This window comes from Apis laboriosa, unplaced genomic scaffold (genome assembly GCF_014066325.1).
Source record: "Apis laboriosa isolate Shangri-la unplaced genomic scaffold, ASM1406632v1 scaffold21_cov150, whole genome shotgun sequence".
Lineage (NCBI taxonomy): Eukaryota > Metazoa > Arthropoda > Insecta > Hymenoptera > Apidae > Apis > Apis laboriosa.
In genome coordinates this window covers 2,055,706-2,083,357 of record NW_025222365.1, presented here as the reverse complement: position 1 = coordinate 2,083,357, position 27,652 = coordinate 2,055,706, and the positions used below count along the sequence as shown (strand labels likewise).

The 27,652-nt window shown below is 24.7% G+C and overlaps 10 protein-coding genes across 11 annotated transcripts; 5 read left to right on the top strand and 5 right to left on the bottom strand.

The window, feature by feature from the left end:
- Positions 1-633: 633 nt before the first annotated feature.
- Positions 634-3,787, bottom strand: LOC122712873 (serine/threonine-protein kinase grp). The gene is made up of 8 exons (XM_043932851.1): positions 3,542-3,787; positions 3,321-3,462; positions 2,922-3,145; positions 2,523-2,843; positions 2,015-2,218; positions 1,213-1,451; positions 999-1,133; positions 634-902 (listed from the first exon to the last, which is right to left on the bottom strand). The coding sequence occupies exons 2-8, from the start codon at positions 3,380-3,382 to the stop codon at positions 684-686; spliced, it is 1,404 nt and encodes a 467-aa protein (XP_043788786.1). The 5' UTR covers positions 3,383-3,462; positions 3,542-3,787; the 3' UTR covers positions 634-683.
- A 623-nt stretch (positions 3,788-4,410) lies between these two features.
- LOC122712894 (splicing factor 3A subunit 3) lies at positions 4,411-6,147 on the bottom strand. The gene is made up of 2 exons (XM_043932895.1): positions 5,875-6,147; positions 4,411-5,814 (listed from the first exon to the last, which is right to left on the bottom strand). Exons 1-2 carry the CDS (start codon positions 6,085-6,087, stop codon positions 4,522-4,524), a joined length of 1,506 nt encoding a protein of 501 aa, XP_043788830.1. The 5' UTR covers positions 6,088-6,147; the 3' UTR covers positions 4,411-4,521.
- Positions 6,148-6,324: 177 nt separating this feature from the next.
- LOC122712917 (prefoldin subunit 6) lies at positions 6,325-7,555 on the top strand. 2 transcript variants are annotated; one of them, XM_043932944.1, is made up of 4 exons: positions 6,325-6,598; positions 6,811-6,880; positions 6,983-7,178; positions 7,291-7,555. In XM_043932944.1, the coding sequence occupies exons 1-4, from the start codon at positions 6,596-6,598 to the stop codon at positions 7,418-7,420; spliced, it is 399 nt and encodes a 132-aa protein (XP_043788879.1). In that variant the 5' UTR covers positions 6,325-6,595; the 3' UTR covers positions 7,421-7,555. The 2 variants fall into 2 exon arrangements, with proteins under 2 accessions (XP_043788879.1, XP_043788880.1); XM_043932945.1 differs by having other exon boundaries at positions 6,325-6,621.
- Positions 7,556-7,912: 357 nt separating this feature from the next.
- On the top strand, positions 7,913-8,973 carry LOC122712933 (COMM domain-containing protein 2). Its single transcript, XM_043932964.1, has 5 exons — positions 7,913-8,082; positions 8,153-8,230; positions 8,304-8,386; positions 8,463-8,636; positions 8,707-8,973. The coding sequence occupies exons 1-5, from the start codon at positions 8,016-8,018 to the stop codon at positions 8,911-8,913; spliced, it is 609 nt and encodes a 202-aa protein (XP_043788899.1). The 5' UTR covers positions 7,913-8,015; the 3' UTR covers positions 8,914-8,973.
- A 343-nt stretch (positions 8,974-9,316) lies between these two features.
- Positions 9,317-11,482, top strand: LOC122712986 (rhodopsin-like). Its single transcript, XM_043933092.1, has 8 exons — positions 9,317-9,534; positions 9,606-9,844; positions 9,934-10,040; positions 10,116-10,222; positions 10,315-10,462; positions 10,576-10,686; positions 10,859-11,025; positions 11,096-11,482. Exons 1-8 carry the CDS (start codon positions 9,365-9,367, stop codon positions 11,199-11,201), a joined length of 1,155 nt encoding a protein of 384 aa, XP_043789027.1. The 5' UTR covers positions 9,317-9,364; the 3' UTR covers positions 11,202-11,482.
- Positions 11,483-11,811: 329 nt separating this feature from the next.
- Positions 11,812-13,830, bottom strand: LOC122713054 (rhodopsin, long-wavelength). The gene is made up of 6 exons (XM_043933188.1): positions 13,656-13,830; positions 13,081-13,415; positions 12,708-12,955; positions 12,350-12,608; positions 12,098-12,264; positions 11,812-12,018 (listed from the first exon to the last, which is right to left on the bottom strand). Exons 2-6 carry the CDS (start codon positions 13,405-13,407, stop codon positions 11,886-11,888), a joined length of 1,134 nt encoding a protein of 377 aa, XP_043789123.1. The 5' UTR covers positions 13,408-13,415; positions 13,656-13,830; the 3' UTR covers positions 11,812-11,885.
- A 752-nt stretch (positions 13,831-14,582) lies between these two features.
- LOC122713031 (DNA replication complex GINS protein SLD5) lies at positions 14,583-15,405 on the top strand. The gene has a single exon (XM_043933157.1). It carries the CDS (start codon positions 14,708-14,710, stop codon positions 15,362-15,364), a length of 657 nt encoding a protein of 218 aa, XP_043789092.1. The 5' UTR covers positions 14,583-14,707; the 3' UTR covers positions 15,365-15,405.
- Positions 15,406-15,772: 367 nt separating this feature from the next.
- Positions 15,773-21,821, bottom strand: LOC122713028 (ATP-binding cassette sub-family C member 4-like). Its single transcript, XM_043933153.1, has 18 exons — positions 21,451-21,821; positions 21,236-21,346; positions 20,968-21,102; positions 20,607-20,811; positions 20,316-20,541; positions 20,060-20,216; positions 19,733-19,982; positions 19,442-19,633; positions 19,076-19,362; positions 18,806-18,989; positions 18,402-18,742; positions 18,113-18,311; positions 17,822-18,041; positions 17,506-17,736; positions 17,162-17,392; positions 16,786-17,087; positions 16,054-16,701; positions 15,773-15,976 (listed from the first exon to the last, which is right to left on the bottom strand). The coding sequence occupies exons 1-18, from the start codon at positions 21,522-21,524 to the stop codon at positions 15,905-15,907; spliced, it is 4,065 nt and encodes a 1,354-aa protein (XP_043789088.1). The 5' UTR covers positions 21,525-21,821; the 3' UTR covers positions 15,773-15,904.
- An 846-nt stretch (positions 21,822-22,667) lies between these two features.
- Positions 22,668-24,687, top strand: LOC122713030 (tubulin alpha chain-like). The gene is made up of 4 exons (XM_043933156.1): positions 22,668-22,881; positions 22,993-23,294; positions 23,515-24,096; positions 24,248-24,687. The coding sequence occupies exons 1-4, from the start codon at positions 22,677-22,679 to the stop codon at positions 24,485-24,487; spliced, it is 1,329 nt and encodes a 442-aa protein (XP_043789091.1). The 5' UTR covers positions 22,668-22,676; the 3' UTR covers positions 24,488-24,687.
- A 581-nt stretch (positions 24,688-25,268) lies between these two features.
- Positions 25,269-27,631, bottom strand: LOC122713029 (nuclear inhibitor of protein phosphatase 1). The gene is made up of 6 exons (XM_043933155.1): positions 27,194-27,631; positions 27,017-27,077; positions 26,776-26,929; positions 26,270-26,490; positions 25,986-26,189; positions 25,269-25,899 (listed from the first exon to the last, which is right to left on the bottom strand). The coding sequence occupies exons 1-6, from the start codon at positions 27,220-27,222 to the stop codon at positions 25,537-25,539; spliced, it is 1,032 nt and encodes a 343-aa protein (XP_043789090.1). The 5' UTR covers positions 27,223-27,631; the 3' UTR covers positions 25,269-25,536.
- Positions 27,632-27,652: the final 21 nt, after the last annotated feature.

The window sequence follows — 27,652 nt, the reverse complement described above, 5'->3', positions numbered from 1 at the left end:
AAAATACATTTTAGTTTTGAAAAAAAAATGATAAAAGTATGTTCAATTAACCATTTATGCATCAAGAGAAAAGAATAGGATAAGAACAAAGATAAGATAAAAATATATTGAAATATTGAAATCAATGTTGGAGTATCGCAAATGAAACATAAAGTAAGAATAGAAAGATAGACAGGATAAAAACTGACTGATAGCATCATTTTTGGATATTAAAAACATCTTCATAAAGATAAAGTAGGATAAAATAAGATAAAGTAAAATTCTCAATTCATAGTATATCTTACTCTATTTTTGAAATAATGTTTATTTAACATTCGAAAGATGGTACCCAAAATCAATTCTTATATTTCTATTTTTCATTTACTATTTGCTATCCTTGTATATTGACTTTCATTTACAGTATTCTGGAGATGGCACTAATTTCCATATTTTTATTCTATTTCTGTCATTCTACAGTTTATTTTTCTTATTTTTTGTTCTTAATAAAAATCAATAATATGAAGTCATTGAATATATTTTCATTTTTTTTTCAAAAATATAACATGATCTGTATTTTAATAAAATACAAAATTCTATTACATGTTAAATCTATCTCATTTAGCTAGCATAATATATAAAATAGAATAAAACTCGTTTTTGAAAGGATATAAAAAAATTTATTAAAAAAACTTAATTATACATAATTAAGGTATGCATTCAGTTGCAACAGCAATTGGCCATGTAACAGGACCCTTTAATATAATATCTTCTAATAAAGATTTAATTTTTACGAATCTTCGTTTAAATTCTAAACCACAACCTTTAGATAATCGAAAATCAACTAATATTTTTCCATCCATTTCAACAATATTTGCTTTAAAAACTAAAGGCATCTTTCTTCTATCAACACCTGATATAGTTATCTATAAAAAGATAATTATACAAATTAATTATTTATAATCTTAATTGACATTGTAATATATAAGATAATTTCAGATTTGAATAATTTTGTAACTTACTGTGCCAAAATTACTAATGCGATATGTATAATTTTCATTTTTTAAACAATTTATTAATCTTTTCACAGTTGTTTCCAATTCTGTTTTAACAAAAAATCTTGTCATTCTTCGCACCAATCGTTGGAAAGTATTTTGCTATAAAATATTCAATTATGAATTATAAATTATTAATATTTTTGATATATATCGATATTCGTCATAAAAAATGTATTACTTGACTTGTTTGAGTAAATTGTTTCGTTTGTACTTGTGTACATAACAATAAATCTTCTATATGTGCAGGTTGCGAAAATGAAAATCCGGGCCGTTCTTCCAAATTAATTTCCACTGTATTAGTATTTTCTATCGCAGGTAATTCAGGTTGCGATAAACAAAATCGTGTTAAATTTTCGTCTTCTATTATCTGTCTCGAATCAGTTTCATCAGGTCGAATATATCCTTCTATATTGCCAGCTATTATACACAAGATTTTTATTATATCATTTACACACATGCTTATAATTTATATACTTTATAAACAAAATTAAATCACAGAAAAGTAAAGAAAAATTAATAACAATATAAATATTTTTTTTTATGAATTGAAATTTTTAATATTTTATTTGGATGTATAATGCTAGTGCTCTTTGCTTTGGTAATCTAGCTTTATGATCCTTAATTAAAATCATAGAGCTATATTACCAAAGTAAAGGCAAAAGCTTTGATAGTCTTGAAAAATTATTATATTTATTAACATTAATTTTATTTGAATATCTTTATTCAATGTTTAATAATCATAATTAAAATAAAATTATTATACTTACTTTATTTTTCAAAAATTGTTGTATTCAATATCCACTCAGTTAGGTACCAAGCTGCTTTGAGTAATTTAATATATACTCAGAGTCACTCAGTACCTGACGAAGTAAATATTTGTTTGACCTTACTTACTGAATTTTTTCATAGATGTTATTCAATAAAAAATATTTATACAAGATATATAAATATATTTATATATTATATATTTTGATGCATACCTTTCTGGAATTTTTTGATGAACCACCTATGTTGTTTAATATTCTTTATAGTAAATCTGGATTGTGGTGAATGCATAAGAATATTTTTTATCAGAGACAATGAAGAATTATCCAATTTTTTCCATGGTGTAAGAGACATGTATTTTCCATCTCTCCATGCCATATACTCTGGACACTCTGCCAAGGACTGATCCCAAGGCAGTTCTATAGTTTAGATATGGACCAGTTAAAAACTAAGAAATGTAAGTTACATATTAGACCTAAACCATCAGACTAAAGATTACAGCAATCTGCATTTTACAAATACAATTGTGATCATTGATTATTATTGATAATAATTTGTATGTTATATTTGTAACTACAATTGAATTGAATAATTAAATAACATTTTCAATATTTTTACAGTTTTTTTATTACAATATTATTTAAATCACTACCTATTTAAATTTATTATTTTTAAAAAATAATTTAAACAATAATCTTAAATAAATTTTTCTATAAAAATTACCTCCAGTCAATAAAGCAACAAGAATTATACCACATGACCATATATCAGCTGGTTCTGCATGATAGGGACGTAATAATACTTCTGGGGCAACATATGGTAATGTTCCACATCTTTTCTCTAAACAACGTTCTTTGCCTTGTAAACGATATATTGTTGCCATGCCAAAATCAGAAACTTTCAAATTATCATGTTCATCTAATAGCAAATTTTCTGGTTTCAAATCTCTGTGAGCAATACCTTTACTATGAAGATATTCTATACCAGAGATCAACTGTTTGAAATATTTTTGTGCTTCCCATATTGGCATACCAACATCAGGTTCTATTTTAATTAAAGGAATAGATTTATTAACAATAGAATTTTATTTTATAATTTATAATATTAAACATAATATCTTACCAATTCTATCAAAAAGTTCTCCACCTGAAGCATATTCCAAAAATATATATTCCATGTTAGGTTCACTACGCTTTCCAAAATACTGTATAATATTAGGATTAGAGAGCATACGATGAATTGTAGTTTCTTTACGAACAGTATGATGGGCATCTGGATGCTTCTCTAAGTCTATCATTTTCATAGCAACAGCTTCACCTGTAGATTTATTTATAACCAATTTTACTCTGAAAATAAGAATCAAATTTAATGATAATAACATGTGATAATCATAATAAAGAAAAAAAAATATAAAAATGTTATAATATAAAATACTGTTAATTTTCTGAAAATTTTTTATTTTATATTTAATCATTTAATAATTAATCCATGATTATACAAATTAAAAATATATGAACATACTCGCCGAAAGCACCTTCTCCTAGAGTGTGTCCAAATATCCAACCATCTACGAATTCCGTCATTCTGTTTCAGCATGCCTCTTTACGATAGTAATAAAAAATTGTATTTCCCAATTTATATTTTTTCAAAATTATTTAATTACCTTTATTAAGAAAAAAAAATGAAACTATTAAAATGATTACACAAATTAATACAATAAAATTATTTTGATAAATGCTCACGTTATATATCATTTTTATAAAAATGATGTGTCTTTCGAAGCACGTGGTTTTAATCACGTCGCTGAAACATCGTGCTTCTAATCGAATTCAATGTGATATGATAACATTTAAAATTATACATTTAAAATTATATATAAATTATTTACACAATTGATAAATTTTTCTCTGAATTATATTTTATTGATATTACAAATGATATAATCACAAAGAAAATTGATAATAAATTAGAATATTTCCTACCTACAATCGGAAAGTTTCGGTTACAAGACACGTTATAAAATAACATAAGAGGTATTCATCTCTAGAAAATGAAGCAAACCACGCGCTCTATAATTTCTGGGTATAAGATTACTGCATTCTCATTGGTCAAAGAAATATTTAAAGAATCTTAAAGTCCCTGTTTAATAAATGAATATTTAATTAATGAATAGTAAGTTTTGTTTAAAGATGTATATTTTTTTTAAAATAGAAATATAATTTTAATATTAAAAATACGATAGTGAAATTAAATTAAATTGAAAAAGGAAATTTAAACTTATATATAATATAAACTTAGTTTATAACTTAAATATATTATTTATAATCTTTTCATAAAAATGCGTATTATTTTTAATGTGTTTTTTATATTTTAACTTTAAATAATTTTTAAAATTTTTATTCAATAATTTTATTTATAATAATTATATATAATAATTATATATATTTATAATAATTAAATTAGTAAAAAAAGTAATTTTTATTAATTAAATTATTTACATTTAAAAGGATTAAATTATTTACATAAATTATTAAATATAATTTACAAATATACATTCTACTTCAAATTTATCAGAATAAATATCAAAATATTTCAGAAGTACTGCTTAGAGTTTATATAAATAATTTTTATTATTTATGATATTACAGATAATATAAATAATAGACAGATATTAAGTATATAAATGAAATGTATGATGCTTTGTAATATGATAAAAATATATCTATAATAGACCTTGTCTTTTTAAATCCTCATATGTTTTACGATTAACAACATTTCCAAGAGAATCTTCAAATTCTTCTTCTTGTTCTGGTTGCCAACGTTCTGCTTGTTTCTGAGCTTTTAATTTTTCCCATAAAGCTAAGGCATCTTCTATTTGTGTCACATTGGCAAAATGTGCAGTATTTGGAATACCAAGACAACGCATACCATGTGCATGTCTCCATTCTGCAAAATGTCTTTGAAAAGCTTTTGGTCCTTTATATGTAAAATTTCCACATATTTCACAATTATAACTAATATTCAAGCCATGTAATTTATATAACCAATATGGTATTGGTTTGCCATCCCAACCAAGAGGAAGATTTTTGGGATTATAAGGAACTTCGTTATCATCTTCTTCTTCTGATTCACTAGCACTAGCTTCAGCATCAGAATCTCCTCTCTCACCTTCTGTCCTGGCTTGTTTTCTTTGAACATTTTCTTTTGTAGCTACACGTTGAGTTGATACCAATTCTGCAAGTTTATATACATGAGATTCTAAATATGCAATTTCTTTTTGCTTTTCAGAATTTCTTCCCTTTCCAGATTTTCTATTTTTACTACTTTTAGCTAATAAATTTGGATCCAAAGATGCTTCTCCTTTTGTACTAAAAAGTCTTTGAGCTCTTTCTTCTAATGTACCACCACATTTTAAACCCAAAGCCATTAATGCTGATTTTAATCTGTCTAAACCAAGAGATGCAAGCTCTTCCCATGAAGAAAAAGCAGAAAGTTCTAAATGAGCACCTACATGAGTTAAAGCACTACCAGTTTCTTTTGGCCATCCTGGAAATGTACTATTTTCCCATTCTGTTTCAAATTGTTTGCTTGCTTCCTCCAATTCTGCATTTATATCAAGTAAAGGTCTAACTCTACTTAAATAATCAATCAAATATTCTAATAAAGATTCCACATACTTTTGATATTCAGCATTTTTCCTTTCTCTTGGTATATCAAACAAATGATCAAAAGTTGATAAATATGTAATATAATCTATTTTTTCTATTCCTTTAAGATTTATATATTTTTCATAACATTCATGAAGATCAAGATATTTGCCATAACCTTCTTCATCTGTAAATTCAACAAGATTTGAAAGTTCCTCTGTTGGGTTTTCCCTCATTTTAGCTAGTTCCTCAAATTCTACAGACATTGGAATACTTATTTCATTAGGATGTCGACGATAGAAATCTTTTATAGATTTCAGTCTGGAATAAAATTCGGAAAATTCATTCGGCCCAGAAAGTGCTTGTACCTATATAATAAAAACTTATTATTATTAAATTATAAATATATTGTAAAAGATTTAACATACTTCTTCTTTTCTTTGACCATCTTTATCTTCATATAAATCCTGTAAATGCGAAGTACTATCCATATACTGATCAAGTAACATTTTTAACCGATGTTCTGAATTTATGCTTTCTCTATGTCCTGGTTTTTTGTAAAGCATTTCTTTGACCATTGCATCCATTAATCTTTCCCTTTCTTCGTGATAACGTCGTTGTTGTTCTAGAATCGTTTCCATTTTTCTAATTTGTATAAAAGCAACACTTGTTTAATCAACTAAATGTAAGATATAATATAATTTAACTAGATATGATAGATATGATTGTATACAGTGATGCAGTGTCACCATCTTGTGATTATTGTAAAATATAATCTAGGGAATTTAAAACAATAAAAATTATAAAATTATATAATTTAAAAAATATATATATATTTAAAATATATGTAAAATATTTTATTTTTTGTTAATAAAATAAAAAATAATTTTATATTGCTATTGTGCTTATATTTTGATATTAACTATATTTATATCTTAGGATATGTATTGAATAATATATATATACTGGTGGAGTATATCTGTAACACATTTAAGCTAGTCAACATTAAAAAGGCTTAAAATAAAATAGGTTAAGCAAATTTAATTAGAAAGAATACCGATATTCTTTATAAAATTTTCTACTTCTTTTATTTTTTGTTAACAAATATTACAATTCGTGGAAAAGATTGTTACGGAACATTATCCCAATATGGTATGATATGTTTAAAATGAAAAGTTAGTAAAATACAAGACAATTGTAATGAACCTTATGAATTAGGAAAATTATATTTGCTCATTCATTATAATAAATATATTTAATATTTAGAATGTAATCGGATATTTATATTTTATATTATTATAATTAATTATTAAATAATTATTATTTTATTATTATATTAATATATTAATAATTTTCTATTTCAGACAAATATGACAGAAGAAATTCAAAAAAATTTAAAAACAGAGTTAGACAAGTATAAACAAGTTCAAAAAGGTATTTTATTGATTTTCTTATATAAATTATATTTTTTATGATATGTTATGCAATTATAATTAATTAACTGCCTTGTACACACATAGATTCTGTTTGTATCAGATTTCCACAAAGCATTGAGTCAAAGACAGCAGTTGGATGGACAATTAAATGAAAATATTGCTGTAAAAAAAGAATTAGATCTCTTAAAATCAGAAGATGATGTTTTTAAATTAATTGGACCAGTTCTCATTAAACAGGATGTAGAAGAAGCAAAACAAAATGTTGCTAAACGAATGGAATATATCTCCTCTGAGTTGTAAGTTATTAATTATATATTTATGAATTAAATATGAGAAACAAGAAAAATATTATTATATATATAAGACGAGCACAAATGATTTTTTAATATAATTATATTATAATTTTAGGAAAAGAGTGGAGGAATTGATAACTACATTAGATAAAAAACAAGATACACATCGTGAAACATTGGAAAAATATCAACAGATGTTTCAACAAGCTCAAATAAAGGCATCATTTTCTCAACCAAAAGCATAATTTCTCATATGAAATAATTACAGCGTTGTCGCTTTTTGTTATATCAATGTCAGAGAACAAAAAAAATTGTATAATCACAAATGTGATTATTCTTATTTCTAATTAAATTTGTTAATAAATTTCTTGTGAAGCACTTATTACTTAATTTATTTAATAATAATAATAATAATAATAATATAATAATAATAATAATAATAAATAAAACCTAAAAATAATATTAAGTCATATTTTTTTAAACATATTTTTTTAAATTTGTATAAAATTTATATTAAAATCATTTAACCTAACATTATGTGTTTCTATTAAATATCTTAATAACAATTTATATTAAACATATTACATTCCATAGTTCATTAATTATAATATTATAAATTCCATTTTTATGAAAGAATAAATAAAAATTAAATATTTATTAATTCTCATAATATAAATTTTCATTTTTATAGATACAAACATAAATCGATACTTTAGTCTTAAGTATATTGTAAATATGGCGGTTTGACAACTGCTTGTAAATTGTAAGATTAAAAATTTTGTTATTTATATATGAAATTTAACAAATAATTATACAATATTAATTTTAATAAAATAAAACATGTTATTAACATTAAAACCAGATCATAAGAAACATGTATTACTTCTTACAGATTATACACCGCAAGGTATGTAAAATTTTATCGATTGATTTCATTTTAAAATAATCACAGATATATTTATATATATTTTTTTTAGTTTTACAAGATTTTTGCAAATTAGCTTTAGATTATTTGCAAAAAGGACCAAATATTAAATTATATAATGCAGCAGCTCGTAAGTATTTTTATATTAATAGTTCAAAGAAAAAATTCTTTGTATTATTGATTTAACTATTATTGATTTTCAGAAAAATTAGAAATTGAAGTAAGTTTAATTAAAAATTCAGTTGAAGGACTTGTTAATTTATTAATAGAGAGTTGTAGATATAAGGTAATATAAATTGTAACGACTTATATATATTTCTGTTAATTTATAAAATATTTAATTAAATATTTAAATTTTTCAGTTAAACTCTGAAGATTTTAGAGATTCTATAATATCTTTAGGTTTTTCAGAACAGCAGGAAATTATATTAAGTAAATTATATAATGTTAAAAAAGATGAAATATTAGATACACTTAAGAATATTGGATTTAAATTACCAAAATACCATGACATGGAATGGAGATTTGAAGTGCAGGTGTTATATTGGACAATATATCTTTAATATATTAAATTTTTATATTTTATATACAATATATTTTTTATAGATTGCATCAAGAGCATTATTAAAGCAAGTTGCTCCACTTATTACTTTGGATTTATCTATAAAAAATTCTGATAAGGATGAAAATATTGAACATATATTACTTCAAACTGATCCTATTAATTTATCATATATAACACAACAATTAGAAGAAGCTGTACAAGAAGGGTACAGTCAACATATTCGTAGACTTTCAAGAGTCATAAAATGATAATACTATATATGTAATGTAATTAAATTTTATGCAATAAAGTATATAGATATTATAAAATACTTTTAAATTATTTTAAATTGTACATTAAAATAATACATCATATGATTTAAATATGAATCTATATTGATCATTTTAACTTAAATTCAAAAGCATATATAAAGTTTCACTTTGACTAGATTATTTTAAATTTAAAATGACAGTACTCATGTCATATTACTCTAAAACTTATATAATAATAATACAAATGCATTATTGGGACTATATGTAAATTTATTTGAATATTTTATTGGATGACTTTATTGGATTTTATTTTACTGAAGATATAAAAGAAGACTAATGCATTCATAATTATAGTAAGATATGAACAGTTAAGTGTAAAAGGGGAATGTGTAGTTTTCTCTAGTAGTTTCTGTGTAGTTTTAAATTTTATTTGTAAATTTAGTAAATAATGGATACATTAAATATAACAACTTCTTTTTTTACTGAAGTTATACCTTCAAACATCTCTACCCTAACTACTACAGGACCACAATTTGCAAGACAATTAATGCATTTTAATAATCAAACAGTTGTTAGTAAAGTACCTGAAGAGATGTTACATTTAATTGATTTATATTGGTAATTTATTTTTTATAATAAAAAAAAAATTTGTGTATTAATGTTTATATTGTATTATTATATTTTAAAAGGTATCAATTTCCACCATTGGATCCATTATGGCATAAAATCTTAGGTTTAGTTATGATTATATTAGGTATTATGGGATGGTGTGGAAATGGTGTAGTGGTTTATATATTTATAATGACACCATCTCTAAGAACACCAAGTAATCTTCTTATAGTAAATCTTGCTTTCTCTGATTTTATTATGATGGGTTTTATGTGTCCCCCTATGGTAATTTGTTGTTTTTATGAAACATGGGTTCTTGGTAAGAAAAAATAAATATATTTATTATTTATAATTTTAAAAATATTTGTCTTTTTTGCAAAATTTTACATTAAAATAATTTTTATTTAGGTAGTTTAATGTGTGATATTTATGCAATGGTTGGATCATTATGTGGATGTGCTTCTATATGGACTATGACAGCTATTGCTTTAGATAGATATAATGTTATAGTAAAAGTATATATACATATATATTTATATATAAATAGATACACTAACATCATAAAAATAATATAATAAAAAAATTTTTAGGGTATGTCTGGAACACCTCTTACTATCAAAAGAGCTATGCTTCAAATTTTAGGTATTTGGCTTTTTGGTTTAATATGGACAATTTTACCTTTAGTAGGATGGAATAGGTAATATTTTAATTTTAAAAATGTATTCTCCTATTGTTAAATAAGAAATAATAAATATCTTTAATAATTATCATATTGTATTTATAAATTAGATACGTTCCGGAAGGTAATATGACAGCATGTGGAACAGATTATCTTACTCAAGATTGGACTTCCAAATCATATATATTAGTTTATTCTTTTTTCGTATATTATACTCCATTATTCACTATTATTTACAGTTATTATTTTATCGTTTCGGTAAATGTATTGGAATTAAACATTTTTAATTTATATTTTAATTTATATTTTAATATATTTATAATTAATTTATAATTATAATTATAATTAATTATATACGTCACCATTTATAGACTGTTGCGGCTCATGAAAAAGCAATGAAAGAACAAGCAAAAAAAATGAATGTCGTTTCTTTACGATCTGGAGATAATCAAAACACTAGCGCTGAAGCGAAATTAGCAAAGGTATTATATTTTTAAAAATATTCAAGAATATTTATTAATTTAAATAGGATATGATGAATAAAATATGAATAAACTTTATATACATAAATAATTTAAACTATTATATATGAATATATATATATTATATTTTTATGATATATATATATATATATATATATATTATATTTTACAGGTAGCGCTAACAACAATATCATTATGGTTTATGGCATGGACACCATATCTTGTGATTAATTATATTGGAATTTTTAATCGATCTCTTATCACACCTCTTTTCACAATATGGGGTTCCCTCTTTGCAAAAGCGAATGCAATATATAATCCGATTGTTTATGGAATTAGGTTTGTATAAGTATTTTAATTTTATTGTCTTAATTGAAAATAATAATATTGTTTTATATTTTATATACAGTCATCCAAAATATAGAGCTGCATTGAAAGAAAAACTACCCTTCTTAGTATGCGGCTCGACAGAAGATCAAACTGCAACTGCAGGAGACAAAGCTTCGGAAAATTAAAAAAACTTATAATAAATTTTTATTATAAATAAAAAAAAAATTGAATTTTTTGTAAATTGAATATCATTTGAAAATTGATTGTAAGGAGAAAGTGTTTGCAGGAAATAATTATACTAAAATTCAATTGCTTGCAGAATTTATTTGGTTTTATAAAATTAAGATATTAGGATGCTCTCTTCATATTTTATTTGCAATGTGATGTGCTTACTAATCTAGTAGAGCTGCTATACCAAAGTGACCATGTATATATCGATACACAATAAATTAATTACGCAAAATCATACCTATGTAAATATTAATGATTTGCATTGTGGTGAAATGCGAATCATATATTCAATCACAGGTGATAAAAATGTTATTTATTTTATCGTGTAATAAAATTTCATATACTGAAATTGTTCTTCGTCGAATATAGATATATACTCCTTGCTAGGCTATAATTTCGAATTTTTGAACACAATCAATTGCTTTAATTTCAAATATTAATTAATCGAATATTTTTTTCATAGAAAAAAAAATTAATATTATATCAGACGTGTGTTTTTTTATGTTTACAAATCGTGTCTGTAGTAAATTAAATTATTTAATATTTGACTCTTAGTCAAATATGTTTTAATCCATACTCATTAATTGTTGAATTTTTTACGTTACGATTTGAAAAAAAAAATTTTGTGGTTTATTATTTTACGCATTAGATTTTTCGCTATCTGTAACAGTAGTTGTACCGGAAGTTGTAGATACAGCGTCTGTAGTTGATTCAGCAGCGCATGCCAATGATGGGAATTTCGTAAACAGCGCAGCTCGATATTTCGGATGACTGAAAAAAGAATGTTAAAAAAAAAAGAATAAAATTTAATTCATTTTCAATTTATTTAAATTCATGTAAATATAATTACCTAATTCCATAAACGATCGGATTGTAAACTGCATTGGCTTTGGCAAAGAGAGAACCCCAGATGGTAAAAAGTGGGCTGATTTTAACAAGATTGAATATGCCCGAAAAATTAATGACGAGATACGGAGTCCAAGCCATAAACCATAAAGAGATTGTCATAAGAGCAACCTAAAGTTATAAAATGTTTTATTATATTATGTAAAAAGTTTGATAAGATGAGGATAAAAAAATATAAAATCATATAGGATCATACTTTGGCCAATTTACATTCGGCACTTGTATTTTGATTTTCAGATGATCGGAGAGAAGCAACATTCATCTTTTTTGCTTGTTCGCGCATATTCTTCTCATGGGCAGCTACCGCTTTAATGATAAACCAATAACTATAAATGATAAGGAACAGAGGGACGAAGTAAACCCAAATGCCGTAGCAGACAAGATAAGAAGCAGATAATAATCCTCTGTTAAAGTAATCGGTGCCGCAAGCGGTCATATTACCTTCAGGTACATATCTAAGAAAGAATATGAGCAAATTTTGTTATTTCTAATCAATAAATATATATGAAAAATATTTAAAATATATGTAATCGCGATCAAGAGACAAAATTTACCGATTCCAGCCAAACATAGGTGCAATAGTCCATAGGAGAGAGAACAACCATATAGCTACTATACGAAGGAGAGCTCCATTAATGGACAGCGGTTTACCAGATAAACCTTTCACGATTACGTTATATCTATCGAATGCGATCATCGTCATTGTCCAAATGGAGCCACATCCGAACAAGGAGCCCAACATCGCATAGATTTGACAGAAAAGAGGTCCGAGTACCCATGTCTCGTAATAACAATTGATTACCTATCAAGCAACGAATTTCATTGAATTTTATTTCATATTTTTGAATTGTGACAATATTTTTAATAAGACTATAATTTCTACAATTGATTGAAATTATTTTGATAGCTCAGAATTATTTTACGCACCATAGGTGGAGACATGCAAAACATCATAAGGAAATCACTGATGGCAAGGTTGATTACGAACAAATTGCTTGGCGTGCGAAGACTTTTTGTTGAAAGAAATATATAGACGACCATTCCATTTCCCATAACTGAGATAAAACCAAGTACGCCTATTACGAATCCAAGAATTCCATGCCACATAGGATTTAATGGTGGGTATTGATACCAATTAATATCAATCAGATGAAGCATATCAGGTGGAACTTTGTCAACCACAGTTTGATTATTGAATTTGGATTGGCCACCATAAGAGAAAGCTTCATAACTTGGTCCCGAAACAGCAATCATTTTTGAGCCTATATTTTCAAAAATTTGTTTGAGATTTTATTCTATATTTTTTTATCGTTTAATTTTAACAAAACAAGTTGTTCGAGTTAATAATTCGAAATAAAAAAATTTTCTACAATGTATAAAACATCACTGTAAGTAAATTGAAACATCATCAGAGATAGTATAATTAGTAAAATTATGATTTTTAATATATTAATTTCCAGAGTACACTTGAAATGAATGAAACATTATCATTTTTTTCTTACCTTCGTCTATTTGGAGAAAATCGTAATAATACGAACTAATCCAAGTAGCTACACGTCCTGTAAGTTTGGTTTGAAATGGTCACGGGGTTATTTAAATTTAACAGAAGGATATAGGAAGGCTGTTAGGTCCACTGTTGGATGCGGCTCGTTTTAACTGTTTCACGTCCGTTTAAATATGAACCGATCTTATGCTTTGACTCTACCATATGTACCCAATCCAATCGTCTTGTTTTCTATAAATTCTTACTAACCTAAGACGGTCTTAGAATGTTAAAGTCTTAAGAAGGATTTTATTAAGTTAACGAGGATTTAAGAATACCTTGACGTGTTTTTAGTATCGAAACAGAAACCTTATAAAATTAAAATAGTAATAGAATATGAACTAAAAATTGTAAAACACGAAGAATTATTTTATCTTTTAATAATTTTTTTCTCATATCCTTTTCTATTTTTTTCACATTTTAATTTAAATCATAATTATCCTTTGATATTCTTCTTATCTTTTCATATTTATTTTAAATTTTATTTTAAATCATAATTCTGTATTAATATTCATTTTATTCATATATATTAGAAGAAATATTATTATTTTTTATTATTTTATTTTATTCAATTTTATTAAATTTTATTTGATTTTCTTATCAATATTTTCATTTAAATTGTCATTTATAATTATAAGTTATATTTATATTACATATATGTTATAAGTTATAATTATGTAATTATTAAATAATATGTATGTAATTATAAAATATCTTTCTTTAATATAAAAAAATGAAAATTATAATCTTTAATAAATAATCTTTATTCAAATTTAAAAGCTTATTTTATTCGCGGTTTAAAGTTAAATAACGAGAAATATCGAATTCAATCATATGACACGTGATATAATTTCAAATAATAACGGAATGATTTTGATTTCTTATATATTATTTTTTGATTAACCGATATCGTAGCATTAAGCTATTGAAAACTGTTAAAATACGAATTCACATAATAATAGTTTATATTTATTATTGTCGTCGTACTGTTTTTTGTAAAAGATATAAAATATGGAAGATTCAGAAGCACAATTGACAATAGAGAATAGTGATCAAGAAGAAGAAGAAGAATTAACAGCTCAGAGTGTTTTATTAGCTATAGAAGAAGCCTGGTTAAATGAAAAATTTGCTCCTGAAATTTTACCACATCGGTCTGATTTAGTTGATTGTATGCTACAACAAATTACACATATGGAAGAAAATATGAAGAGGTTAGATAAAGGAGATTTAAGATTAATGATTCATAGAATGGAATTAGATAGGATTAGATTTTTGATATCTAGTTATCTTAGAGCTCGATTAGAGAAAATTGAAAAATATACTATTCATATACTTTCTGAAGAAGCAAATAGATCTTCTGAAGAATGTTATTTAACGGTTGCAGAACTTCAATTTGCAAAAGAATTTCTTGCAAATATGGAAACACTTTTTAGAACAATTGCTCTGCAACATATGCCTGGAAATTTTCAGACATTTGAAGTTAATAAATTAACTATAAAACCTAACATGAAAGCATATGTATTTTTAAGGGCTAATAATAGGATTAATGGAATTATACTTCCTGGTTCAATGGATGAAGAGATAGATTTTGAATCAGGTTCTCAACATATTATACAATATAATGCTGTATCAGATTTAGTTAAAAATGGTTCTGTTCAATTAATTTAATAATGAAATTTTATTATTAAAATGTAAAAAAAAATTATGTATTTTTAGAATAAATTTACTCATTATATAATAAATTGAAAATTGGTTTGATATAATGTACATTTAATATATTAATATATAATATACATAGTTTATTAAAAAATAATTACAATTACACATTTATATAATATATTTAATACATAGGAATCTTTTTGAACATATACAATATATATTTATATATATTTTTATTTTGGTTTTATAAAATGATACAGAAAATATATTTTTTATTATAAAATATTTAAATGATATCAAAAATATTTTTATATAATAGATAATATTTTTACTTATTAATATTTTCAATGTATGTGCTCAATATTTTTACATTAAATAGAATTTAAGAAATTGTATTATAAATGGTATATAAAAATATTACAATTTAAAAAAGTACATAAAAATATTATATACAATTTAACTTATAAAGTTTTGATTGCAGAAAATATCATTATATATATAAAATAAAGAATTATTTAAATAGGAACAATATTGGTATTTATTAAAAATCTAATTATCATCATTATCTATAACTTGTGATGATGATTGTAATGTTGTATCAGTGATTACATCATCATAAGCCTAAAATTTAATAAAAATATATTAAAATATTAACAAATTGTTATAATAGATATTACAAACAAACAAATTCAGCATACCTCTTTTGCAATTTTTTTAAGTTGTTCAAACATTACTTTTCCAGTTTCTTTGACCATTCTAGTAAAATGATTTTCTTCATTTTTAAGTAGAATGTATGGATGATCAAACTCAATTGCCATTCCATGATCTATAACTAGTACTTTATTATTATCCATTATAGTATTTAATCTATGTGCTATGGTTAATACTGTACAATCTTTAAATTTTCGTCGAATAGTTTTTTGTATTAAAGCATCTGTCGTTGGATCAACATTAGCTGTAGCTTCATCAAGAAGTAGAATCTTATTATTTCTTAAAATTGCACGTGCTAAACAAAGTAATTGTCTTTGTCCAACACTAAAATTAGCTCCTCCTTGTTCAACATTATAATCTAAAGAAGAAATACTCGTTTTTAATTCTACATCTTCGAGAGCAGACCAAAGAGTAGTATCATCAAAATTATGAAAAGGATCGAGATTATCGCGAAGCGTTGCTGAGAATAATACAGGCTCTTGTGGAATAATTGAAATTTTTTTTCGTAATTCATGAAGACCTATTTGCTTTGTATCTAACTTATCTATATAAATAGAACCTTCGAGTTTAGCTAAGCGAAACAAAGCTGATATTAGCGATGTTTTACCAGCACCAGTACGACCAACTATTCCTATCTAAAAACATAAAATTTAATATTAGTTTTAAAGTGATTTTCTTTAATAATATAATTTTTTTTATAACTTTTATAAATAAATTACTTTTTCACCAGGTTTAATAGTAAAACATAAATCTTTAAGAACTGGTGGTGCTGAGTCTTCATAACGTAAGTACAAATGATCAAAATTAATTTCTCCTTTAAAAGGCCATTGTGCAGATGGTTTTTTATTAGGTTCACTTTCAAATGGTCCTTCTTTATCGAGTTGTGTAAATTGTAGAATTCGTTCTACACTTGTCATTTGTGCTATCGTTTCTGCAGTTTGACGCATTCCATGCTGAAGCATTCCACATAAGATTAATACTTGAGATATGGCTAATCCTACATTTCCCGCAAATGTATTTCCTAAAAATATATAAATATATTTTTTAGCTACATAATACTATTTTTTTTGATAATATATAAATTAAAAAAATTACCATCATCAAGTACAATGAAACTATATGTAATAAAAGCAATGAAACAAATAGAGACGATATCTAATGCAAATCCAAAAGCAGTACTTGTTGTTATAGTCAAATAATAAGCACTAGTATGAAGATCTTGATGAACATCAAATTCCTTACGAACCATGTTTTGTGCGCAAGCAGAACGAATTGTTGTTAATCCTAATAATGAAGAACTTACATGGGAAAAAACTGGACTTTTTGCTAAAATTTTATAAAAAAAAATTATTAATAATATCATATTGATTAAACCTTTCTTATATATAAATTAAATTATCTAATAAATTTTTTAAATGTAAATTATAAAATGAACTTACTAATTCCTTCAAAACGTTTCATATTTTGTGCAGTATTAAGATAAATATTTCGTATTTTCCAATATAAGAAACCCATAATAAACATAGGAAATATTGTCCACCAATTAATAATAAGAACTTGTCCTAAAATTCCAACCATTACTGCAAATATTTGAATAGATTCTATCATTGTTCTCGGTAAAATTTCATCTACCGATCCAACATCTTTTGAAAAACGATTTAGAATGCGACCTAAAATTTAAGATTATGATATTTTTTTTTATTAAGATATTATATAATAATAATTAAATTATATATTCTTATTTGATACATTTACCAGAAGGATGTGTATCAAAAAATAGCATTGGCGCTTTTAATAAACATGAAAACATGAGATTATGAAGATTTTTACTGGCATTCATACATATTTTATAAAATACGATATTTCTTATAGATGTCAACAGTATACTTGTAATGATGAAACTTCCATAAATCCACAAAGCAGTATCACGATCAAGATAACTTAAATCTTTAGGAGTTGCGTTAATATTCCATGCCTATATAAAATAATAAAAGAAAAATAGCTATTATTTTTTAAATTAAAATAAACCATAATAAAAATACTAACAGAATTATCAAAACTGTTATTTTCTAATGTTGAAAAGTTTGAAATTGTATCATTAAAATTATCTATTTCAAATAAAAATGTCTTGTTCATTAATTTATCTATATCTCCATCAAATGAAGTTGTGAGATTTTGTTTCAATATTTGTAGTGTATAATTATTATTAATATAATATTTAATGTGCATTTCCTCTTTTTTTGTCCTAAAAAAAGAAAAATAACAATTTTTGTAATATATAAAATAAATTTCATTATGAATGAAATTTAGAAACAAAGAACCAATAAATACTAACCAATAAGCAACCCAATAATCGCAACCACTACTTCCTATTTGTCCCAAGACTAGAGACCATATAAAAGTTAGAATCATTAGAATAGAACCCCCAGCTCGAAAATATTTCCAATAAAGAGATTTAGAAACATTTCCTTTAGCCATTAATTCTTCAGTTTCTTTTGGCTCCATTTCTTCATCATCTTTACTATTGTTATAATTAATAGATGTATCAAATGTAGTACTTTCATCAATTTCCATACTTTCTGAATTTTCTTTATTTTCTTCTGTTGAAAGCATTCTTAAAAAATCTATACGTTTGCTTTGAAGTTCTGTAAATGTACCTTCATATTCGATTTTACCCTATAATAAACATTACATTAATAATATTAACATGATAGTATAATGATAATTATTATTACTTACATTATTTAATAAAATAATATAATCGCAATCTTTTAAATATTGTATTTGATGAGTTACAAGAATTCTTGTTTTATTTCGAAGATAGTGTTTTATACATTCATTAAATAAATGTTTTCCTACATGAGTATCAACTGCTGATAATGGATCATCTAATAAATAAATATCTGCATTTCTATATACAGCCCTATTATAACAATCATATATATAATTTTTTAAATATATATAAAAAAATAATTTAATAAAATAATTTATTTTTTTATCAATATGCACCTTGCTAAATTAATTCTTGCTCGTTGTCCACCACTGAGTGCTGCACCTCTATCTCCAACTAAAGTTCTATCTCCATAATTAAACTGTTGAAAATCTTTAATAAGAGCACATACCTTAATAACTTCATTATATTTTTCTTTATCATAAGACTGTCCAAAAAGTATATTGTTACGCACTGTACCCGAAAATAACCATGCTTCTTGACTAACATAAGATACAGTACCATTTATTCGTATTTCTCCTTGTGATTGTTGTAGTTCTCTTAAAATTAATTGAAGAAATGAACTCTGAAAATGTAAATGAAATTATTATGTAATTAAGATTATTTGATATTAGAAATAACAATATTATTTTTTAATATATCACCTTTCCTGCACCAACTGAACCAACAATAGCATAAAGTTTACCAGATTCTATTTCAACATTAATATCATGCAAAGTATTTGCTATTGTATTTTCTGTCCATGATGCTGTAATATTTTTCATTATAATATTACCATCTCCATTAGCTTGTTGTGAATAAATTATGTTATTATTTTCTTTCAATAAAAGAAAATTCTAAAAAAATATTAAAATGTTTGCATATGTGTTTATATATGTTTATATGCCATAAACTACAAAAAATTTACATGGAATAAAGAATGATAATTAGCTCACCTCAAGTCTTTTAATAGATACAGAAGCCTCTGCTACTGCTGATACAGCCATAGGATATAATATTGCCATAGTAAGTTGAAGAATATTGAAGTACTGAGCCATTGAAAATACTTTATCAGCAGATATACTATTTCCAAGAAGTACATATGCCATAATTGTAAAATATAATGTGGTACGTTCGGTAAATACAAATGTAGCTAAAGTAAAACCTCGTAAGTACGATGTAAGCGTCAAGATGTCTATCTCATAACTAAAAAGTAATTATGTATTTAAGTAAAATTAGTAATAGATAATATTTGTATAATATGATAAAACATAGAAAAGAACCTTCTGATAAGACTAACAAAATTCTCAAATGGTTTTTCCCAAGTATACATTTTTATAACTTGAATTCCAGCAATTATTTCTGACATTAATCGTACTCTTTCATCTGTTCTAATTGCAATTTTTAATCTCAATTTTGATATCCATTTTCCCATATATCCTAAAATAAAATTACAATTAGCATTTTTTTTTTTAATTAAATATACTATAGAAAGTTTTAAAAGAAAACTTATTATATTCATTGTAATAATATACATACCTTGAAGAGGTATAGTTTGAATACTTATAAGAAAAACTCCAGCTAAAGATGCAATTCCTACACTCTTCCATATCATGAAAGTAATTAGAGCACCTTGAATCGGTAATATCCAAATATAATGTACTGCTATAAACAATTGTTCAAATCTTGCTACATCATTTGAGAGTAAATTTATAATTTGTCCTGGAGTAGTAATATTGGTAGAAGATTTTGATAAACGCAAAATCTGAAATTAAAATCTATTTCAAATATTTGAATATATATAAATTTTTAAATGATCATTTGTTTCACCTTTCTATATATTAAAGAAGAACATGCTACTCTCATTCTCATTCCCACTTCCATTAAACCTAACATAGAGTGATGATTAATTAAAGCTCCAAGTAAGGATATAAGTACAACAGATGAAGCATAAATGTATGCCTCAGTGGCAGTAGATGTTGCTCTAGGATCGAAGTACCAAATAAGAAAACCTAATACATATGGTTGTAAAACTCTGAAATTAATTATGAATAATTAATTATGAATAAATTATGAATATTATTATAATATTATTTATAATAAAAAATTACAAAACATAACATACATAACAAATTAATAACATAACAATAATAACATAATAACACAATAACATAAGAAATTTTTTATTTACCTTAAAATAACTGCTAAAAAAAATTGCCATCCTCCATAATAAGCAAATGACCATGCGAATGTCTTTTTTAAAGCATTAAAAAATTTAGGCTTTTTATTAGTTTCCTCTGCTAATTTTATCTCTTTAATCCAATTTCTAAACATGAAGATAATGTAAATATATTTTATGATATAAATTTATTTGAACATAAATTGTTTGAACACAATTTATTTGAATTTATTTGAACATCTTTACTCATTAATCTCATATAAAATATACTAATATTTACCTTTCAAGTTTATCTCCAAGATGTTGGCTAACATCATTTGGCATAACATTATAAATATCTTTAAGTTCAAGATCATGATTTCTTCCATACCAAAATAGGGGTTTTAACCACCTTAAATGTAATAATAAAATAGTTAGTTTTTAGAAAAGTATAAATAATAAATTATGTAAATAAATAAATTATGAATAAAATAATTATGAATATGAAAAACTTACCAAAATACTAATTTACTAAAAAAATTCGCCGATAATTTTGGATTTGGATTATTATGTTTCTTACTAGTATCCATGATCAATTGTATTACACATATTATAGCTATTCGTATAAGAACAAATCATGCCGCACTTAAAAATTGTTTAGTAGACAACAAGTCATTCTAACGCATTACATTCAAGAGTAATTCTTTACGTCATCATCAAACAGTCACAAATAACAATTCAGATTCTCTTAACCGATTGGTAGGATTTCCTGTTACGATACAAAGTACTAAGAAACCTATTAAAAGATGATTACAAGACAAATCATGACACGTGCACAAACATGCACACGATCGATTAAATATGATTACATAAGTCTTTTTAGATAAAGAATTATTACACAATATTTATCTATAAGAAATGAAAATGTAACAAAAAATCAAGGTTATTAACTTGTCCTAAATATTAACAAGTTATCTTTAGCTATCTATTTTTAAAAATCGTAATAATGCAAATAAAACAGAAAAAAATAATACATATTTTTTGTTTTATTCATTAATATATAATGAAAATAAATTTTAAAATTAACATATAACGAAAATAAATTTTAAAAAAATATATTAAAATATGCTGATTATATATATTTTATTAAAAATTATGAAAGTTTTATAAATTTTACATTATATAAATAAATATATTTATTATAAAATATAAACTAATATAACTAATGTAACATAATATATATTTTTATATAATTTATATTTTTATATACATGTACAATATACTTTATCAATATTTTATTTGATGAAAAATCAAACAAAGTATATGTATGATATTTTCAACTTTCTTTTTTTTTTTTTATTTTATTTCATTATATGGTTTCGTTGTCCAGACAACTAAAATAAATTATATTCACAGTATTTTTCTTGGGTAGCGGATGGCCGATTTCCAAAATTTCTTGTAATTAATAAAAATTTTTAATTTTTTTTCGGTTCAACAATTTAAAAAAATCTAAAATAATATTTCAAGATACGTGTTATTAAAAAATAATCAAAATGGTATGACATATTTAAATGAAATTCATAGTCCACTATTATATATAAACATGTTTTTATATCTTTTTTAATAATGTATAATATATAAATTTTCTATATCTTATAATATGACAAATTGACCGAAGATCTATTTTTATTTAATTGTCAATCGATAAAAAAAATTATAAATTTTAGCGTGAGTGTATTTCAATGCACGTGGGCCAAGCAGGTGTTCAAATGGGCAACGCATGTTGGGAATTGTATTGTCTCGAACATGGAATTCAACCGGATGGGACAATACCATCAGACAAAGTATCCGGAACAAATGATTGTTTTAACACATTTTTTAATGAAACAAGTTCTGGAAAAATGGTACCGCGTGCTGTGATGGTTGACTTAGAACCCACAGTCGTTGGTTAGTTTAATTTTCATAAAAAAGAAATCTTATTGCAAATCGTAAAATCTTTTGAAACATTATACAGCTAAGTGATGTTCAGAATTATGAATATGATAAAATTTTCTATAGATGAAGTAAGAATAGGACGTTACAAACAATTATACCATCCTGAGCAATTAATCACAGGAAAAGAAGACGCTGCGAACAATTATGCTCGCGGTCATTATTCTATTGGTAGGGAAGTAATAGATTCTGTAATGGATCGGGTGAGAAGATTGACGGATCAGTGTACTGGACTTCAAGGATTCTTTGTCTTTCATTCATTTGGAGGAGGTACAGGCTCAGGATTCACCTCGTTGCTTATGCAAAAATTGTCCGATGATTACGGAAAAAAGAGCAAATTAGAATTTGCTGTATATCCAGCACCACAAGTATGAAAATTGTGAAGCAAGCATATAACTAACCAACAGATGTTTCTGTTTTTATTTTTATTTTTACTTTTTTTTGTCTTTTATATATATATATATATATTTTTTATATTATATATATATTTTATATTATATATATATATAATACATATAATTGTTTTATACAGAACTACATACATAATTCATATATATATATATTCCCATAAATAAAAACAATATTTAGGTATCTACCGCAGTTGTCGAACCATACAATGCTATCCTTACTACTCATACCACGATCGGACATTCGGATTGTGCGTTTATGGTAGACAACGAAGCGATTTATGATATCTGTAGGCGAAAACTTGGCATTGAACGACCTTCTTATGCGAATCTGAATCGTCTTATTAGTCAAGTGGTATCTTCGATAACTGCTTCCTTGAGATTCGATGGTGCTCTGAATGTAGATCTGACGGAATTTCAAACAAATTTGGTACCATATCCTAGAATTCATTTTCCATTGGCAACTTATGCCCCTGTGGTATCGGCTGATAAAGCCTTCCACGAAGGAATGTCTGTTGCGGAGATAACATCTGAATGTTTCGAAGCGTCTAATCAAATGGTCAAGTGTGATCCTCGTGAAGGAAAATACATGGCCTGTTGTTTACTTTATCGTGGCGAGGTCGTACCAAAGGATGTGAATGCTGCGATTGCCGCAATGAAGAGAAAAAGTTGCATACGTTTCGTTGATTGGTGTCCAACTGGTTTTAAAGTCGGTATCAATTATCAACCCCCTACCGTTGTTCCTGGCGGAGACCTTGCCAAGGTATTAATTATTATGTAAATATGTCACCGTCAACAGCAATTAAATAATAACAATAAAATTTAATATTTCATAACATTGTTTCTACGTATTATAGTTAGAACATTAAAATTCAAGTGTACGTAAAAGTTATATAATAATTAATATGGTATAGGTACAAAGGGCAGTTTCAATGTTATCAAATACAACTGCTATCGAGGAAGCTTGGTCTAAATTAAATTACAAATTCGATCTTATGTATCACAAACGAGCGTTTGTCCATTGGTATGTTGGAGAAGGTATGGAAGAAGGTGAATTTGCAGAAGCGCGAGATGATCTTGCTGCATTGGAAAGAGATTATGAAGAAGTTGCACTCGAATCGTCAACTACACCAGATGCTTCATTAGAATATTAACAAACAAAAATGCAATTCGTATAAGTATTTTGGCATTTTCCAGCTGCCCAACAAAAAAAATTTATACATAATTAAATTAATTGTGTATAAAAGAAAAACTGCTATTTTATACTATGCTTCTTATGTCTTGTGATTTGTTTATTTATTTTTACTTTTTTAATAAAATTATTTTTTTATAGAATTTATAAAATTATATATTGATAAAATAAACAGAAACTTTAATTTTTCTTCCCTTGAATCTTTGAATAATCTTTAATATATTATAGAAAAATTTTTATTCACTAAAATACCAACTTGGATAATAAAATGTATAAAATTATAAAATATTCTTTAATTTTTAAATAATAAAAATTTAATTAATTAAGAATTTTAATCTTTTAAAATTAATCAATATAATTATATTAAATATACGAAGAACGATTACTATTTATTATTATTATTTACTACTTTCTCAAGACAAGTAATAGAATATACTTAACTAATAAATTATCATATATAAATTATCATATTTTTACTTAAATAAAAAAAATAATGAAAAATAAATATAATAGATTATTACATATAAATGAAATAAACTTTTCCGATTATATTAACAAAGATATTTTTTTTTAGTGACAAAATATTGTATCACAAGAAAGTTTTTGTAATATATCCTTAATATTACATTTATGTTTTTTAATGTTAAAACAAGATAAAACTCTATTTATTTATGTTTATCTTACAAGAAATTTTAATTACAATTTTCATCTCCTTGGAAAAGTATAATAAATATTTAAATTTAAATTGATAATATATATAAATGAAAAACAAATTACTATTTAAATACAATTATAGTCGGTTTCTCTTAAAATAAATTTAATGATAGTTTCAAAAGATAGTAATATAGTTAATAAGAAGATACTAATATTAGTAAACAGTTACTTAATATTAACTAAAATCTTAAAGTAATTTATTATACGAGTAATTTATGCACAGATTCTTATATAACTTAATTTTCTAAATTTCAAATAATAAAGAACTGTCTAATAAAAATAAGTTCCTTAATACTATTACACCAAAAGTGTTGGAATGGGTTTTTTGCCAGGCCAAGCTTCTTTGGCGTATTTTTTCTTTTTTGGTTCCATTGTTCGTGTATCAGTAGGTCCTGGTATTTCAGGTATGTGTGGTGTTTCTGTTTGTATTTGATTCGGTGTCATTTCTACCTCAGGTGCTGGATTTGGTAACGCAATACCAAGTCGAGACGATAGTGAAGATAATGCACTAGAAAATGGATTAAGAGATAACGACGATGGAGTAAACTGTTCTGGTGGTAAATCTTGATAAAGCTGAGGTGTAGTTGTCATTGGCTGAAGATGTTTTAAAGGATTATGATCCTCTGATAGAGATATTAAACCTCCTTCCATACGCATTCTCTAAAATATAAATCAACAATAAATTTAATAAATTAATAATATAATCAATATTAAATTTAACAATAAATGAGAGTACTAATTCTTACTTTACTGGGAACGACAGTAGTTTGTACAAGATTACGAAATCTTCCAACTGATGGATCAACATCTTCCGGATTTATTACTTCTTCATCATCATTGAAAGTAATTCCTTTTTTTTTTCGTTTTCTAGTTGGTTTATGAATTTCATCATCTGTAATGCCTAACATAGATATACGTCTATTATGTGCAGTATTAAATTCTGTTAAATTCTGTAATTAATGATATATTATATTGATATATATTTTAATAATATAATTTAAAACTAAATTACATAAATTTTAATGCATACATCAAGTTCTGTTTCTGTTTCAGGTAAACCCAATAAACCACCAGCATCTGTATCTTCTGATAGTTTTTCTAATTCTTCAATAATAGGTCTAGTACCTGTTTGAGGTCTTTCTCTAATGATATAATACCGAGTAGAAGCTCCAAAATGAAATGTACTATCAATTGGTAATTGTGTAGGTTTATGTGGTTCCAAACGAAGATTACCAATAAATGTTCCATGTGCTAAGAAGTCAATTAAAGTTTGTAATAATATTTATTTTATTAAAAATTCTCATTAAATTCTTATATACTTTATTAATTTTTTACAAATTTTTTTTTATGTAAATACAAATGTTTTACAGTATAAAATTTTTACAAAATTTATAAATTTTTAATGTTAATAAAAATTTAACATACACACACATATATATATATATATGTATATATATGTATTTAATATATATATATATATATATATTAAAGTGATAAAAAATTGATCTATATGAAAAATGAATATATAATACTTACTGCTACCCAAGTCAACAAGAAATGCACGATTCAAATGTTTATGATAAACAAGAGCAGCATGAACACGAGAACAAGAAGCATGATCTATGCAAAAATCATTTAATTGTTGATTACGGCCAAATAAGTAACATTTTTTCTCATCAACCATTAATTTCTAAAACAAAATATGTCTTATATGTCTAATATACATCTAAAAATTAATAATTCTTTAATTATTAAGTACAATATAAGACTGATATACTTGAATTAATTTATCATTCTTCAGTACATCTAAATGTAATCCAACTGGTGGTTTCCCAGCCCTGAAAAGCATAACCTGTGTACTATATATTTGATATTTTCTCTACCTATGAATACCATTGTATGTCAATAGTTAAATAATTATTCGAAAATTTTAATAAAAATTATGCAAACGTACCAATTGGGTACTTCGTAATGATTAGCCATCACTACTTTAAAATAATTTACTTTATTATTTTAGATATAAAATTAAGAAGGAAGAAAAACACATTCGATGTCAGCAATACCAAAATGTCATATTAACCAAACATTAATAAAATTTCATGATAATCTTTTATAATAGTTTTCGTTCCTATTCCATGTTCTGTGGATATTTATTGTAATAGTATAAATGATAGGCACATATATATATACGCACCCTAAAAAAAGTTATTTTTTAAGAACTTTAACGTAAGATATTATTTTGATGTCATATATATCTGAAAGTACTTATATCATAAACTTGATATACAATAGATCTACAACTCAATGCATTTTTGTGTCACATAAAGGAACTTCATTACCATTTTCATATTATATGCGATATAACTATATATATAAAGTTTTCCTTTCCTGAAAAAATAATATTATTAATAAA

Excerpts from the sequence above, each read along its gene's own strand:
- LOC122712986 (XM_043933092.1), top strand. The coding sequence starts at position 9,365 with ATGGATACATTAAATATAACAACTTCTTTTTTTACTGAAGTTATACCT. Across the intron at positions 10,041-10,115 it reads GATATAATGTTATAGTAAAA|GGTATGTCTGGAACACCTCT; the intron begins GTATATATACAT and ends AAAAATTTTTAG. Across the intron at positions 10,223-10,314 it reads CCTTTAGTAGGATGGAATAG|ATACGTTCCGGAAGGTAATA; the intron begins GTAATATTTTAA and ends TTTATAAATTAG.
- LOC122713029 (XM_043933155.1), bottom strand. The coding sequence starts at position 27,222 with ATGGCTAATCATTACGAAGTACCCAATTG. Across the intron at positions 26,930-27,016 it reads AGAATGATAAATTAATTCAA|AAATTAATGGTTGATGAGAA; the intron begins GTATATCAGTCT and ends ATTTTGTTTTAG. Across the intron at positions 26,491-26,775 it reads TCTTGTTGACTTGGGTAGCA|CACATGGAACATTTATTGGT; the intron begins GTAAGTATTATA and ends TTGACTTCTTAG.
- LOC122712933 (XM_043932964.1), top strand. The coding sequence starts at position 8,016 with ATGTTATTAACATTAAAACCAGATCATAAGAAACATGTATTACTTCTT. Across the intron at positions 8,231-8,303 it reads ATTATATAATGCAGCAGCTC|AAAAATTAGAAATTGAAGTA; the intron begins GTAAGTATTTTT and ends ATTGATTTTCAG. Across the intron at positions 8,387-8,462 it reads TAGAGAGTTGTAGATATAAG|TTAAACTCTGAAGATTTTAG; the intron begins GTAATATAAATT and ends TAAATTTTTCAG.
- LOC122712873 (XM_043932851.1), bottom strand. The coding sequence starts at position 3,382 with ATGACGGAATTCGTAGATGGTTGGATATTTGGACACACTCTAGGAGAA. Across the intron at positions 2,844-2,921 it reads AGAACTTTTTGATAGAATTG|AACCTGATGTTGGTATGCCA; the intron begins GTAAGATATTAT and ends TAATTAAAATAG. Across the intron at positions 1,134-1,212 it reads AATTTACTCAAACAAGTCAA|CAAAATACTTTCCAACGATT; the intron begins GTAATACATTTT and ends AATATTTTATAG.
- LOC122712894 (XM_043932895.1), bottom strand. The coding sequence starts at position 6,087 with ATGGAAACGATTCTAGAACAACAACGACGTTATCACGAAGAAAGGGAA. Across the intron at positions 5,815-5,874 it reads ATGGTCAAAGAAAAGAAGAA|GTACAAGCACTTTCTGGGCC; the intron begins GTATGTTAAATC and ends TTTATTATATAG.
- LOC122713030 (XM_043933156.1), top strand. The coding sequence starts at position 22,677 with ATGCACGTGGGCCAAGCAGGTGTTCAAATGGGCAACGCATGTTGGGAA. Across the intron at positions 23,295-23,514 it reads CTGTATATCCAGCACCACAA|GTATCTACCGCAGTTGTCGA; the intron begins GTATGAAAATTG and ends AACAATATTTAG. Across the intron at positions 24,097-24,247 it reads CTGGCGGAGACCTTGCCAAG|GTACAAAGGGCAGTTTCAAT; the intron begins GTATTAATTATT and ends AATATGGTATAG.
- LOC122712917 (XM_043932944.1), top strand. Across the intron at positions 6,881-6,982 it reads GTATAAACAAGTTCAAAAAG|ATTTCCACAAAGCATTGAGT; the intron begins GTATTTTATTGA and ends TGTTTGTATCAG. Across the intron at positions 7,179-7,290 it reads GAATATATCTCCTCTGAGTT|GAAAAGAGTGGAGGAATTGA; the intron begins GTAAGTTATTAA and ends TTATAATTTTAG.
- LOC122713031 (XM_043933157.1), top strand. The coding sequence starts at position 14,708 with ATGGAAGATTCAGAAGCACAATTGACAATAGAGAATAGTGATCAAGAA.
- LOC122713054 (XM_043933188.1), bottom strand. The coding sequence starts at position 13,407 with ATGATTGCTGTTTCGGGACCAAGTTATGAAGCTTTCTCTTATGGTGGC. Across the intron at positions 12,956-13,080 it reads TTTGCATGTCTCCACCTATG|GTAATCAATTGTTATTACGA; the intron begins GTGCGTAAAATA and ends GTTGCTTGATAG. Across the intron at positions 12,609-12,707 it reads CCTATGTTTGGCTGGAATCG|ATATGTACCTGAAGGTAATA; the intron begins GTAAATTTTGTC and ends ATTCTTTCTTAG.
- LOC122713028 (XM_043933153.1), bottom strand. The coding sequence starts at position 21,524 with ATGGATACTAGTAAGAAACATAATAATCCAAATCCAAAATTATCGGCG. Across the intron at positions 18,312-18,401 it reads GATTATTGGGTTGCTTATTG|GACAAAAAAAGAGGAAATGC; the intron begins GTTAGTATTTAT and ends TTCTTTTTTTAG. Across the intron at positions 17,737-17,821 it reads TTTTGATACACATCCTTCTG|GTCGCATTCTAAATCGTTTT; the intron begins GTAAATGTATCA and ends CTTAAATTTTAG.